Below are 14,651 nucleotides of genomic sequence, written 5' to 3' on the forward strand. Positions count from 1 at the left end.
TGTCTTTTATTTTATGTGCATTGATGTGAAGGTGTCAGGTCCCCTGGAACTGGATTTTCAGACAGTTGTGAGCTGCCATGTGGGTGCTGGGAATTGAACCTGGGTCCTCTGGAAGAGCAGTCAGTGCTCTTAACCACTGAGCCATTTCTTCAGCCCCCATCTTTTTTTTTTTTTTTTAAATTTATGTGTAGTAGTACTTTCTCATCGGGTCCGCCAGCCACAAATAGTGACATGGAGACTTATTAAGTAGGAAAGCTTGGCCTTAGCTTAGGCTTGTTCCTAGCTAGTTCATATACCTTAAATTTACATATAGTTTTTAATCTACATTCTTTCACGTGGCTCGTTACCTCTTCTCCCTACTGCCTATCCTCCTTCCTCTGCATCTGGCTGACAACTCTGCCTTTCTTCTTTCCAGAGTTCTCTCTCTGTCTGGAAGTCCTGCCTAGCTATTGATCGGTCAGCTTTTTATTACACCAATCACAGCAACGCATCTTCACACAGTATACAAATATCCCACAACACACACACACACACACACACAAACACACATACACACACACAAACACACACACACATACACACACACACACACACATGATTTTTATTCTTATAACACTCTCATCTAGTTGAACAAAACTTTTTTTTGTTGGTCTGAACTTTATGTGTGCATTGCGATATGAGTTGAGTATTGACATTAGAATAGAGTAATATGCTTTCTTACTAAACACCATTTAACAAAAAAAGTGATTAAAGCAAAGAGAATTTGGCTGCCATAAATACTGATGAAGACTGAGAATACAAATCAGAATAATTTTGAATGATTAATGTAGATTATTTCTAATTAGAACTGGTTGCTCTCAGTGTGTTTTCCTGTAAGACAAGAGTACATTTAACAATAGCCCTTCAATGTCTTTCTTAGAATTTTTTTATGGATATAAATACTTTTTTCTTTCCTCAGCAAATTGGTAATTAACCAGATTATCCCAGAAGATGATGCTTTTTATCAGTGCATGGCCGAAAACAGCCAAGGATCTGCTCTGTCTCGAGCCAGACTGACCGTGGTCATGTCGGAAGATAGACCCAGCGCTCCGTACAATGTCCATGCTGAAACCATGTCGAGCTCCGCCATCCTTCTAGCTTGGGAGAGGCCACTGTACAACTCAGACAAAGTCATTGCCTACTCTGTGCACTACATGAAGGCCGAAGGTAGGTGGCGCGGGAGCCTTTTCTCAACACCATTTGCTAGCATGGACATTGCTCAGCTGGTAAAGCGCTTGCCTGGCATGCATGAGGCCCCGACTTTGATCCCCAGAACTACCGAAACCCAATGTGGTGGCTCATGCCTGTGATCCAAACACTTGGGAGGTAGAGTCAGGCAAATCAGAAGTTCAAGGTCATCCTCAACTCATAGCCAATTTGAGGCCGACCTGGGCTATATGAACTTGTGTCTTAGCCAAACCAAAACAAAGTATTTGTCTTCAGAATGAGTAACAGCTTACACAATTGTCGAGAGAATTTTCACCAAGGGAACTATATAACATCAACTCCTGTCTCCTTCTAAGGTCCTGATGGCAAATCAAAGATCTGTCCCACCAGTGAGGTTATTGGGATGACTTAGAGAGTTACCGACAGAAGCATGAATAATCCCCAAAGCAGCCATGCAAAAAAGATGACTCCTCCTCCTCCTCCTCTTCTTCCTCTTCCTCTTCCTCTTCCTCTTCCCTCTTTCCTCTCAGAACCCACATCACGTGTTTCCTATTGACTGTAACTCTAGCTCTTGGGGATCCAACTCTGTCTTCTGGCATCCTTTGGCATGGGCACATATGTAGTGCACATACAAAAATGTAGGCAGTCATATACACAAATACACATACACACTTGTGTACACTTAAGTCTGAAAAAGTTAAATAGCAAATCTCTTATAATTCTTGTTTTAGAATTAGTGATTGTGGGGGTGTTAAGAATAAAATCCTTTTTATCTTACTCTTAGACAAAATAGTTGCAGAAGCAGAAAGGCTGTTTACAAATCCATTGACGCAGGCTTATACCTGCTGGCTGTATACAGGAGCAGTCTGACTTTTAAGCAGCGAGCCCTGTGGACCAGCGGGAGCACTGAAAGAATGGTGCTGGGCTAACGCTGTCTGTGGAGACAGGTGGTTTGCTGTTTGGGTTTTACACTTCGAAGCAGTGTTTTGAAAAGGGATATTTTGAATGTAAATCAAGGGCCCTGGCAGCAAGAAGAATGTTCTGGTACGAGCATGCTGGAGTGTGTTCATTCTCTCCGCTGACTTGGGAAGGTGAAAGGAATGCTGGCTTTGGCAGGGCCCACTCTAGCGCACCATTGTGCGGGCTTCATTAGAGCCCCTGCGTGCAGCCCAGTGTTCTATTCAGGGGCAGAACAAGGCTTTTTAATCTGAACTCAAGGACCTTGTTTAGTAGGTCAGAAATTGTACTGTGCGGCTCCTAATTAACCAGCCATTAGCCAGTGTGTTGTGAAACGCCTCTAATCTTGTCTAATTAAAATGCTATGAAGTTAATTCAGAAATGTGGGAAAACTCGGTGCTGGAATGTGCCTTCTGTTTTGTTTATAAATCCAGGGCAGGGAGAAGGGGCCGGTGCTGGGAACGGTTTGATCGAGTTGACAAGCGCTGCCTGTGGACTGTTGTGCGCACGGTGGCTGGCGGCGCTGCGCCTCCCTTCTCTGGGTCTGCGCCGCAGGAATTGAGCCCACACAGACAGAGCCCTTCTGTCCCTCACCTTGCCTATCTTACTAAGAATCCCTGAGAATATGTTTCCCTTTTTAAAAAACCAGACGCTCACCATGGGACACTCTTCCTTTTCACTTTTAGTGTTAAAAAAAGAAAGACCTGCGTTGACCGATGTAGTACGTTCTCTGTGTTGACCCATGTAGTATGTTCTCAGGGTAGAGTGAGATTCTTGCAGGCCAGCCTTGCATTGGGTTTGTTTTTGTAAAAGGCAGACTCTGTGCGTTCCCCACCCTCCCTCTGTTTTTACTCCACAGAAAGCCTGACTTGAAGCCAGGCCATTTGCTTGCTGTGGTCCAGTATTCTGTTGTGCTGTGCTCTCCTTCCTCCCTCCTCCCTACAGTCCTCCTGCTTTGACTAGATGGTAAACGACCTTAGAGAAGGTGGATTCTTTTCGGCAAATGTTCCAACCAGTAATCTTTAGACAAAGAACTTGGTTACTTTTAGGCAGTAAAGACCTTTCTGTGTCCTGAAGGGTTTGGTGTGCAGGCTCATAGAAAGTAACAAAGGTAGGTAACCATGAGGGGAAATCGCCAATCTCGATTTATTTTCAATATTTGTCTTTTTTGTTTGTTTGGTTAGTTTGGTTTTTTTGAAACAGGGATTTTCTGTGGCTCTGGCTGTGCTGAAACTTACTTTACAGACCAGCCTGCTCTCTTACTCACAGAGATCCGCCTGCCTCTGCCTCCCAAGTGTTGGGACTAAAGGTCTGTGCCACCATGCCTGGCTGAATATTTGTCATTTTAAACATGGCTCCTTTGGTCTAGGGTTAAATAACGAGGAGTATCAGGTGGTCCTTGGGAATGACACAACTCATTACATCATCGATGACTTAGAACCTGCCAGCAACTACACTTTCTACATTGTGGCGTACATGCCAATGGGAGCCAGCCAGATGTCGGACCACGTGACCCAGAACACTCTAGAAGATGGTAAGAAAACACAGCTCCGGGTTATCAAGCGTGAACGTTTGTAGATTTGGTCACTCGCGGTGAGGAAGTCTGTTTGGTTAAATGGAAACGTTAAAGCCACCGGCCAGGTGCTATCTCGTATCTCACCCTTGCTTTTGGTCATAACATGATAAAGGACACTTAAAAAAAAAAGATTTTATTTTTCAAAATTGTCTGTAACTTCAGTTCCAGGGGATCTGAAGCCCTCTTCTGACTCTGGGCACTGCATGCGTATAGTACACAAATTTACGCACCGGCAAACATTCATATAATAACGCATTTAAGAAGGTAGTAGATGTTTTTTTTAAAAATGAGATGAGTAATTATAGTCAAAAATCCTCCTCTGCGCAGGCTGGCCAGTGTCTCCTTCCCCGGCAGTTTGCTTCTTTTGTAAAGGGGCCTTCAAGAATCTTCCAAGCTTAGGTTTTCTACACTTGGCACTTGGCAGACCCCGTGAGTCTCATGAGTCTCACTTCAGTTCAGAGGACTATGCCATTCAACATCAGGGCATGCTCAGGCTCACACACAAACACGTAAATAAATATGATAATTAGAAAATAATAAAATTCACGTTCATTTTTAATATGAGACTTTTTTTGTTTTATCGAGCTCTACGTTTTTCTCTGCCTTCCCTCCTTCTTTTCCCGCCCCTCCTACCCTCTCCCATGGTCCCCATGCTCCTAATTTACTCAGATCTTGTCTTTTTCTACTTCCCATGTAGATTAGATCTATGTCTGTCTCTCTTAGGGTCCTCATTGTTGTCTAGGTTCTCTGGGATCATGAATTGTAGGCTGTTTTTCTTTGCTTTTTGTCTAAAAGCCACTTATGAGTGAGTGCATATGATTATCGTCTTTCTGAGTCTGGGTTATCTCACTCAAAATGATATTTTCTAGATCCATCCATTTGCTGCAAATCTCAAGATGTCATTTTTTTCTGCTGTGTAGTACTCCATTGTGTAAATGTACCACTTTTTCCTTATTCATTCTTCAGTCAAGGGGCATTTAGGTTGTGTCCAGAATCTGGCTATGACAAACAAAGCTGCTATGATCATAGCTGAGCACATGTCCTTGTGGTACGATTGAACATCCTTTGGTATATACCCAAAAGTGGTATTGCTGGGTCTTGAGGAAGGTTGTTTCCTAATTTTCTGAGAAATCGCCACACTGACATCCAAAGGGGCTGTTTGCATTCCCACCAGCAATGCAGAAGTGTTCCCTTTCTCCCACAGCCTCTCCAGCATAAGTTGTCATCAGTGGTTTTGATCTTGGCCATTCTGACAGGTGTAAGATGGTACCTCAGAGTTGTTTTGATTTGCATTTCTCTGATAGCTAAGGATGTTGAACATTTCCTTAAGTGTCTTTCAGCCATTTTAGATTCCTCTGTTGAGAGTTTTCTGTTTAGGTTTGTACCCCCATTTTTTTTATTGGATTATTTGTTCTTTTGATGACCAATTTCTTTAGTTCTTTGTATATATTGGAGATCAGCCCTCAGTCTGATGTGGGGTTGGTGAAGATCTTTTCCCATTCTGTAGGCTGCTGTTTTGTCTTGTTGACCATGTCCTTTGCTTTACAGAAGCTTTTCAGTTTCAGGAGGTCCCATTTATTGTTTCTCTCAGTGTCTGTGCTACTGGGGTTGTATTTAGGAAGTGGTCTCCTTTGCGAATGCGTTCAAGTATGCTTCCCATTTTCTCTCCTATGAGGTTCAGTGTGGCTGGCTTTATGTTGAGGTCTTTGATCTATTTAGACTTGAGTTCTGTGCATAGTGATAGATATAGGTCTATTTTCATTCTTTATATGTTGATATACGGTTATGCCAGCACCATTTGTTGAATGTGCTTTCTTTTTTCTATTTTATATTTTTTGCTTCTTTGTCAAAAATCAGGTGTTCGTAGGTGTGTGGATTAATATCTGGGTTTTTGATTTGGTTCCATTTTTCCTCCTGTCTGTTTTTATGCTAATGCCAGGCTATTTTCAATACTGTAGCTCTGTAGTAGAGTTTGAAGTCAGGGATTGTGAAGCCTCCAGAAGTTTCTTTATTGTACAGGACTGTTTTGGCTATCCTGGATATTTGCTTTTCCATTTGAGGTTGAGTACTGTTCTTTTGAGGTCTGTGAAGAATTTTGCTGGAATTTTGATGAGCATTGCATTGAATCTGTAGATTGATTTTGGTAAGATTGCCGTGTTTACTATGTTAATTCTACCTACCCAAGAACGTGGGAGATCATTCAATTTTCTGGTGTCCTCTTCAATTTCTTTCTTCAAAGATTTAATGTTCATGTCATACAGGTCTTCTACTTGTTTGGAGTTACTCCGAGATATTTTATGCTATGTGTAGCTGTTGTGAAGGGTGATGTTTCTCTGGTTTCTTTCTCAGCCCATTTATCATCTGTGTACAGGAGGGCTACTGATTTTTTTGAGTTAATCTTGTATCCTGCTACATTACTGAAAGTGTTTATGAGTCTCTTACCCATCAAAAATTTCTCAGTTGCAATTCTGGCTCCTGGGCTTCCGTCCTCTTGCGTGACACACTCTCCCTTGCTTCGAAGGTATTTTGGTAGACTTATGTGTGAATTTGTCTCATATTATATAATTAGCCCATATTCATCTCAGGTAACCCTAACAATCACAGCAAACTGACGGCCATACTTAGATGCCCCCCTCATTGTGTTTCCTTTTTTTCTGACTGGAAGTCAGCTTCACTGATAACCTCTCCTCCAGCCTGGAGCATCTCCATAGTAACCATGTTATGCGTTGCCATTGAGAGGATCCCATAAATATGACTGTGCTGAGTAGCAGCTTGATTGTAAATCTTTATGAACAATGTATTTTCTCATTTCACCAGTGCCCCTAAGACCTCCCGAAATTAGTTTGACGAGCCGAAGTCCCACCGACATTCTCGTCTCCTGGCTGCCAATCCCTGCCAAGTACCGGCGTGGCCAAGTGGTGCTGTATCGGCTGTCCTTCCGCCTGAGCTCCGAGAGTGCCATCCAAGTTGTGGAACTCCCGGGGACTGTGCACGAGTACCCCCTGGAAGGCCTGAAGCCTGACAGTGTCTATCTGGTCCGGATCACTGCTGCCACCCGCGTAGGGCTGGGAGAGTCATCCGTGTGGACCTCACACAGGACGCCCAAAGCCACGAGTGTAAAAGGTAACACCTCCCAAGGACCTTTCAGGAAGAGAAGTGTTTTACTTTGGAATTAGAATTTTCTACTCTTAGTTACATGTAACATATCTGTATCTTATTTTTTAAAGTCTTATTTTCTATTTTGTGTGTATAGGTGTCTTGCCTGCTTGCATATCTGCCCACCACTTGTGTGCAGAGGCCAAAAGAAGGCGTCAAGTCCCTGGGACTGAGTAGCAGGTGGTTGTGAGCTGCCATGTGGATGCTGGAAATTAAACCGGGGTCCTCTGGAAGGACAGCCCGTGCTCTTAACTGTTGAGTCACCTCTCCTTCCCATTTTTCTTCCATCCCATATTTTAAGTTTTTGTTTCATGTTTGCAAATATTACACAAATTATGAACGTAATTGAAAAACTTAAACCTTTCCTTGGGACTGGCGCCATAGCTCATTTGGCAGGGTCTTTTCCTAATATGCTCAAAGCCCTGAGTTCAGCACCTAGGATCGCCTTAACCAGGTCTAGAGCTTCAAACCTGCTGTCCCATCATGCCAGCTCTAGAGAGAAGTAGAGGCGAGGGATGGGAAGGTCATCGCTGACTGTGGTTACTGAGTTTGAAGCCAGCGTGGGATAGGAAAACCTATCCGAGAACAGAAAGAGGAGTGGGCTGCCGTGTGGTTAGGAGGGCACTTGTGCGTACGAGGTCCTGGGTTCAAAAATAAACTAAGGCTTTGATTAAACTTTTCCGTTTGTCCATTTGAGGGTAGAGCTGATGAGTCCCAGTCAGACTGCATACCAGAGGGAGTGTAGTAACTGAGCCCTACTGAATGGTGCTGTTTGCTCCTAAGTCGTGAGTTCAAATACAGGTCGAAACGTAGGCTACTCATGTGGAGTCTGACATGACTGGGCTGTTGTCAACTGACTGGAAATACTCTTCAGAAAAAAAAAATACACAGTTCACTCTTTTAAAAAAAAATTGCATATACAAATATATAGATACTAACTTGTTACTTATGTGTTTTAGTCTTTTAGGTAAGTATATTTTAAGTCCTAGTTCTAAACTAAACATCATTGTGAAATTGGTAAACATCATGTGTGTGTGTGTGCGTGTGTGATGTGAAGTCACATGAGTGGAAAGCAGAGAACTTGTGGGAGTTGGTCTCTTTTCCCAGTTTGTTGGACCTGGTAATCAAACTCAGTTCATCAGATTTGGCAACAAGCTTCTTTCCCCACTGAGCCATCCTGCTGGGCGTCCCTGTGAAATTTTGAACGTTAGGTCAGCGTGTGATGGTTGAACTCTGTGGCGCTGGCTCGAAGCTGAGAGTTGTGTGCTGCGCTCTGGCTTCCTGTGCACTGGGTGGTTGACACGGCGCTGTCTCTTCTAGCCCCTAAGTCTCCTGAGCTGCATTTGGAACCCCTGAACTGCACTACCATCTCCGTGAGGTGGCTGCGAGACACCGAGGACCCAGCCGCCATTCAGGGCTACAAGCTCTTTTATAAAGAAGAAGGGCAGCAGGAGAACGGACCTATTTTCCTGGACGCCAGTGACCTGCACTATACGCTCAGCGGCTTGGGTAAGTGTGCCTGCATGGTGCGGATCCTTTATCCTCCTGCTGCGACCCATGGGGGAAGGGTTATTGGATAGAAGAGACTGGCTGAATACGAAGAACCCATGTCTCTGTGACCTTACACAGGTCTCCCTTCTTCCCACTCTGGGAGTCTGTTTCTTTTTTGAATGATCACTTTTGATACAGCGAGATCTTGATCCGTTATTATGGGTATCCGATGGAGGTAGAAGAGGATTGTAGGCGAGATGGCGCCGTGGGCAAAACACTTACTGTGTGAGCCTGGTGACCTGAGCTCAGTCCCTCCATGTCAGTGTGGAAGGGGGAACTGACCCCTGAGAATTACCCTTTGTCCTCCACATGCATGCTGACTTGTGGATGCCTGTGCTCATGTAGTGCATGTCTGTTCACACACACACATAAAACAAAGAATAAAATTGTAGAGTGAAGATTTTGCAAAGTAAGTACGTTTAACTTAGAATTTGCTTGATTGCTATATTGGTATAAAACAATTTACATAAACAGTGTGTAATAATACCCTTACCTTGGCCCCGCATGGCTGTAAATATTTACTCCATGGTCTCAGACACACTGGAGATAAAACACACACCCCTCGTGTTGGCGTCGTCTGTGTTCTCAGAGACGCTGGCTTGTCCTTATTTTATTTTCTTTATAGGGGAAAAAGAACTCCATGATGTAATCATGTTTAACAAATTATGAGGTTGGGGCTGGGGAGATGACTCAGTGGTGGGGAGCTTGCCTAACACGCATGAAGGTTTAATCCCCAGGTTTAATCCCCAGCTCTGCAGTGAGAGGGAAAGAGAGGGAAGGAGGGGAACAGGAGCACTGAGACAGAGACAGACACAGCGGGAGACCAAAGAGACCCCCTGGACTGTTGTGGCGTCTAAAGCACACAGTGGGAGTTTATGATCCCCTGTGGCTTTTCCTTTCAGATTGCCCTTTGGAGATGATGTCAGGGGAGAGGCCCTAGTGTGGGGCATCACCATTTCCATCCCTGGGTCAATAGGACACACTGTGAACCTGTCCCCGGATGCAGGAGCACAGAAATCCACCCCATGGTTCCTTGCCATGGTTTTCCAGATGGTGTTTTGCTTGTAATCTTATTATTTGGTTTTTAATTTAATCTGCATTCAGTTAAATAAATTTACTGTCGATCTCTGTCATGAAGCTTATAAATGATGAGCTGTGACATATGGTCCAGGTCGAGCTTCCTCCTTAATCCACTGCTTACGATGATGTTAGCCCAGCCTCTAGGGCCCGAGCCTTCCATGCTTGTGTCTCCCTGTGGCTTCTCAGTGCCCTCTCATTCCATGAGCACGTGGTTGCTGAGAGGGGACTTGTTGGTTGTATCCAGTAGGAAAACAGGCTGTGAGACAGTTGGTGAAGCGCTGTAGATCAAGGCTGGGGACGGTCCAGTGGTTAGGAGCATATACTACCATTGCAGAGGACCAGAGTCTGGTTCCCTGCATCTGGATGGCAGCGCACACCCACCTGTCACTCCCAGGAGACCATCTGCACTCGCAGGTGGATGCTCCTGCAGACACATGAATCAGATTAACTTTTAGGGGCTGGAGGGATGGCTCAGCGATTAGAGCACTTGCTGCTGTTCCAGCGGACACAAGCATTCACGTGGCAGCTCATAGCCACCTGTAACTCCAGTCCCAGGGGATCTGACAACCCCCTCTGGCCTCCAAGGACATCAGGTACACACATAAGCACACATGCAGATACGTATGCAGGCAAAACACTCCTATGTATAAAATGAATACATGCTCAAAAAATATACAAGAAAAAAATTATAGCTCAAACTCAGTACTTCAATTTTTCTCACTGTTCAGGAAGGTGAAAATGTAGGAGACACAGAAACATATTCTTCACCATGATTCTTGGGCGTGCATTCCCAGCTAGTTTATCTTAAAAAGTCGGACGATTGGTTAGAAAATAAAATAAGCTCTGCTCTTGCAAGAAACTCAGAAATGTTGCCTCGAGACTTTGCCAGCGAGCGGGGTGGTGCACAGTTGTAATCCCAGCACTCTGGAGAGGGTGGTGGTGGGGGTGTGGACTTGGAGGTCATCTTCAGCTGTGTATCAAAGTCAAGGGCAGCCTGTCTCAGAAATTAAAACAAACAAAAATCACCAGTAATCAAAATCTATTCTTTTAACGTCTCGTTAAGATTCATTTTTATTATTATTTTCTACCATGTGTATTTGTGTGGGGTGTGTGCACGGGACTGCAGGTGCCGTCAGAGGCTTGAAGGGAGTGTCTTACCTCCTGGAAGTGGGTAGCAAGAGCTCAGATCCTCTAGAAAAGCAATGTGTGCTCTTAGCTGCAGAGTCACGTCTCCAGCCCCGATTAGTTAACATTTGAAAGTTTTCTGGAGCTGCATGTACATACATGCCTCTGTGAATGGAGTAAATAAGAAAAGATACATATATCCAGAAGTGTTCCTTAATTCATTCATTTGGAGAGAGGTAGAGGAAGGGAGATAGGCCCACTGTTTTTTGTTGTTTTTTTTTTTTAAACTCTTATGCGTTCCAAATAATAGCTTTCAAAACTATAAACTCTTGTTTCCTCTTACGTTTTAAAAATCAGTTTTATGGGGCTGGGAAAATGGTTTGACGTTAAATCACTTGAGGACCTGAATTTGGATGCCCAGAACTCGTGTAAAGCTGGGCGTGGTGTCACGTGACTGTAATCCTAGTGTGCCTATGAGGACACGGGGAGGAGATGGGAGACAGGAGACTCTCGGAAGCTCAGGGACAGCTAGCCTGGTGTGCCAGGCCGTGGGGGTAGGGGATAGGAAGGTGGGATAATAGATTCTGTCCCAGACAAGGCGGGAGTAGGGAGTACTGACACCCGAGGCTATCCTCTGACCCTCACACATACGCCATGGCGTGTGTGCATCTGCATCCACACACATGGATGTGTGAGTACACAGACACAGGCACGGGTTTAAAATGCTGATCATACATATGTACTGGCTTTGCTGTAACATCTGCCATGTGTGCCATTTGAAGTAGCTCCATCTAAAATCACTTTTGTGTGGGGAAGTGCACGTATTTACTCATGTACTTATGTATGTGTATAAACACACACACACACACACACACACACACACACACACACAACACGTATGGAAGCCGGAGGTTGAAGTCCGTTGTCTCTCTTCCGCTCTCCACCTTACATTTTGGAGACAAGTTCCCCCTCACTGAACGTGGAGCTCACCAGTTGGTTAGATAAACTGAGCAGCAAGCCCCAGGGGCCTCCTGTCTCTGCCTTCCCTGTGCTGGGATTCCATAGGTTGTGTTTTTATGTATGTGCTGTAGGATCTAAACAGAGACCGTCATGCTTGGGAGGCAAGTATGTTTCTCGCCATCTCTCCAGGCCTGTGAAGTCACTTTAAATGTGTCAACTAGAACATTATTTTGGGAGAGCGGACATGCTGTGTCAATTTAAGAAGCTGCATGTTTCCTGACTGTAGAATTAGTCTGAGTGACTGGATTGCTTGAGTTCAAGGTAACAAGGCCTCTGTGGTTGGAGGTGCTTCCTAACCAGGCAGCAGGTTCGGGACCCCTGCATCTGCTAGTAGCTCCCCGAGTGGATGGCAGGGATGCGGCTGTGGGGGCTCAAGTACTGTTCAACTGTAGAGCAGAGACTTTCTTCAAGATGCCTTCTAACCTGAGAGCCCTGATTCTAGTCTGTTTGATTAAGTTCCCATCAAAGCCTGGCTGAGTTTTGGCAGGCAAGTGTTAAGATGTGGGAAGGGCAGGGTGCTCCGTGAAGGGGGACAGCTGACCATCTGGGACCATTTTTAGCCAGAGCATCTGGCAGTGGCTGCCTGTTTAACAGAGAGTGATGTGTCCAGAGGGCAGTAGGTTAAGGGAACCCTGTTTGTGCCTTGCCTGGTGAATGCAGGCTTTCACAGAACCCTTGCTAGGGAAGGATGCTCAGAGTGGAGCCGGCTCTCCTAAGTGGGCTTGGAAATGGATTCACACGCTTCTGCTTACTGATCGAGTGTCAGTTTTGTATAACAAACTGCTTTCTCAGAATTACATTTTCACACCAACCCCCTCTGAGCTCCCCCCTCACTTCATTGCTGCTTTCATTTCTGGTAATTAAGTTTTCTCTTTAGAAAGTATGTTATTAGGGCATGATCTCCCTGGAAATATGCACAATTCTTTGTTCTAGAAGACAGGAAAATGAATGCATTTATATCTTTAAGCTAATTTAAGTGTTTAAAATTAAAAAAAAAATGATGAAAAGCTGCAAGGGGGTCCAGTTTCCGCTTAAAACAGGAAGGACGAAGCCAAATGATATTTAATTGGCTGGCTTGCCCAGTGTTCCTCCACGTACCCGGTTAACTAAATTTAATTGGTGTTATTAGTGGGAGGCATTTTACATCATTTTACTCTAATGCTTCAAAGCTGGGGTCCTTTAGATGTGGACTCCTTTGTGGGTTGAAGAAATGTCATGTCTTAAATTCTTATATAATTTCATAGTCAATTATATAATAGTACATATATGTTATAGTAATATAATATGTAAAACATAATGTATAATGACATACTATATGATAGTTTAATATAATATGTAATAGCTTTATATGTACAAGACCTGGTGTCCAGTCCCCAGCATTTAGTAATAAAGTGTGATATGAATTTTCATAGAGCAGAGGAAATATTTGAGTGTTTCTGGTTTGTTCTGGTTTGACTCTGAAATGCAGTTTGCTTTCCTGGGATCTGGCTTGCTTTGTCAGGGGAGACAGAAGGAAGCATCGGACTTGTGACTGGGTCACTTTTGGGACCTGTTCTGAGTGTTGTGCTCACGACCCTTCAGGATTTACTCATAAATGTTTCCTTGCCTCTTTGTGTGTTCATCTGAGTGACAAGATAAATGTTTGCAGCATTTATCACACAATAGACAAAAAATAATAAGACATCTATGTGTCCTGATATAGTAAATTGAAAAAAACATTCCTCTTATTTATTTAAAAAAATAAAATTTACTGTTATTTGTTCTTATTTTGAATATGTGTGTGGGTATGCGTGTGTCACAGTGGATGTGGAAACCAGAGGACAAAGTCAGTTTTTTTCTTGCGCCATGTGGGCTCTGGGAATCAAACTTAGCTTGTCAGTCTTGGCAGCAAATGCCTTTACCTGCTAAGCCATCTCATCAGCCAAGAGAGAGGAGAGAGACTTTAAATCCTGACTCTAGTGCCTAGGTGGTGTTTAATCCCAGCACTCAGGAGGCAGAGACAGTTGGATTGCTGTGAGTTTGAGTCCAGCCTGATCTACAAAGTGAGTTCCAGAGCAGCCAGGGCAGTTACACAGAGATAGCCTGTCTCAAAAAAAAAAAAAAATTCTGACAATAGTGTGTCTGACCACAGTAGAGCTGTTTCCACAAGTCAATTGCAGCGAGAGGTCTATCTTTACTCTTTCAGTTTGGAAACAATCCTGCCCTGTCAGGTCTTCCTGTGGTTGGCTTGGGAATCCCAACGTGCCCGTCACCACTCCCTCCCCCACAGTCTGTCATTTCCAGCATTCTTGCAGATCAGACAAAAGTACCAGCTGTAAGCATTGCCTCACTTGCGTAGGATTGACTTCAAATTCTGCAGCTTGATGGCCAACCCTGACTCTTTGCTTAATCCTTTAGCTGGAGACAGTATGAACAGTGTCTGTTTAAGGACACAGGAGAATGGGGTGAAATGATGCAGACGGAGGTTGGTGCCGCACCCTGCAAACGGCGTCCAAACCCCACAAGAGATGCCAGCTGTTCCTGTTTGTAAAACTCTTCCCCCAGAGCGCAGCTTAGCGGCGGCAGAGCGCTTGCATAGCACAAATCAAGCCCTGGGATGGATTCCAGCCCTGAGAAAAAGAATCAATTTCCCAGGGTGGAGCCTGTATTTTAAAAAGTTTTTCCCGAGTTTTGTTGTTGGTAGTGATGATGTATACTTGGGTTTTCTGAGACATAGTTGATCTGGAATTTGTCCAAGGCTGGCCTTAAACTCCTGGTCCTCCTGCTTCCGCCTCACATGTGCTAGAGTTACAGGTATGTGCCACCTCAAACCAGCTTTCCTCAAGTCAAATTATATCGTGATTATTAAATTTGGGCACAAATCTTTCTTGGGACATAATGTGTTTGCATACATGTGCGGATGTGGTGTGTGTGTGTGTGTGTGTGTGTGTGTGTGTGTGTAAGTGTGTGTGTAAATTAACCATAGATCTTGTTAAGCCAC

General features: G+C 44.2%; 1 protein-coding gene across 1 annotated transcript in view; it reads left to right on the forward strand.

Annotated features, from left to right (window-relative positions):
• Window positions 1-14,651, forward strand: part of Prtg (protogenin) — a 107,442-nt gene that overhangs the window by 45,712 nt on the left and 47,079 nt on the right. The window contains exons 8-11 of the mRNA XM_085689371.2: window positions 959-1,206; window positions 3,533-3,697; window positions 6,557-6,862; window positions 8,216-8,404. Coding sequence (XP_085545497.2) covers window positions 959-1,206; window positions 3,533-3,697; window positions 6,557-6,862; window positions 8,216-8,404 — 908 coding nt within the window. The remainder of the gene's footprint in view (window positions 1-958; window positions 1,207-3,532; window positions 3,698-6,556; window positions 6,863-8,215; window positions 8,405-14,651) is intronic.

The sequence above is a fragment of the Myodes glareolus genome, chromosome 4 (genome assembly GCF_982192425.1).
Source record: "Myodes glareolus chromosome 4, mMyoGla1.1, whole genome shotgun sequence".
Classification (NCBI taxonomy): domain Eukaryota; kingdom Metazoa; phylum Chordata; class Mammalia; order Rodentia; family Cricetidae; genus Myodes; species Myodes glareolus.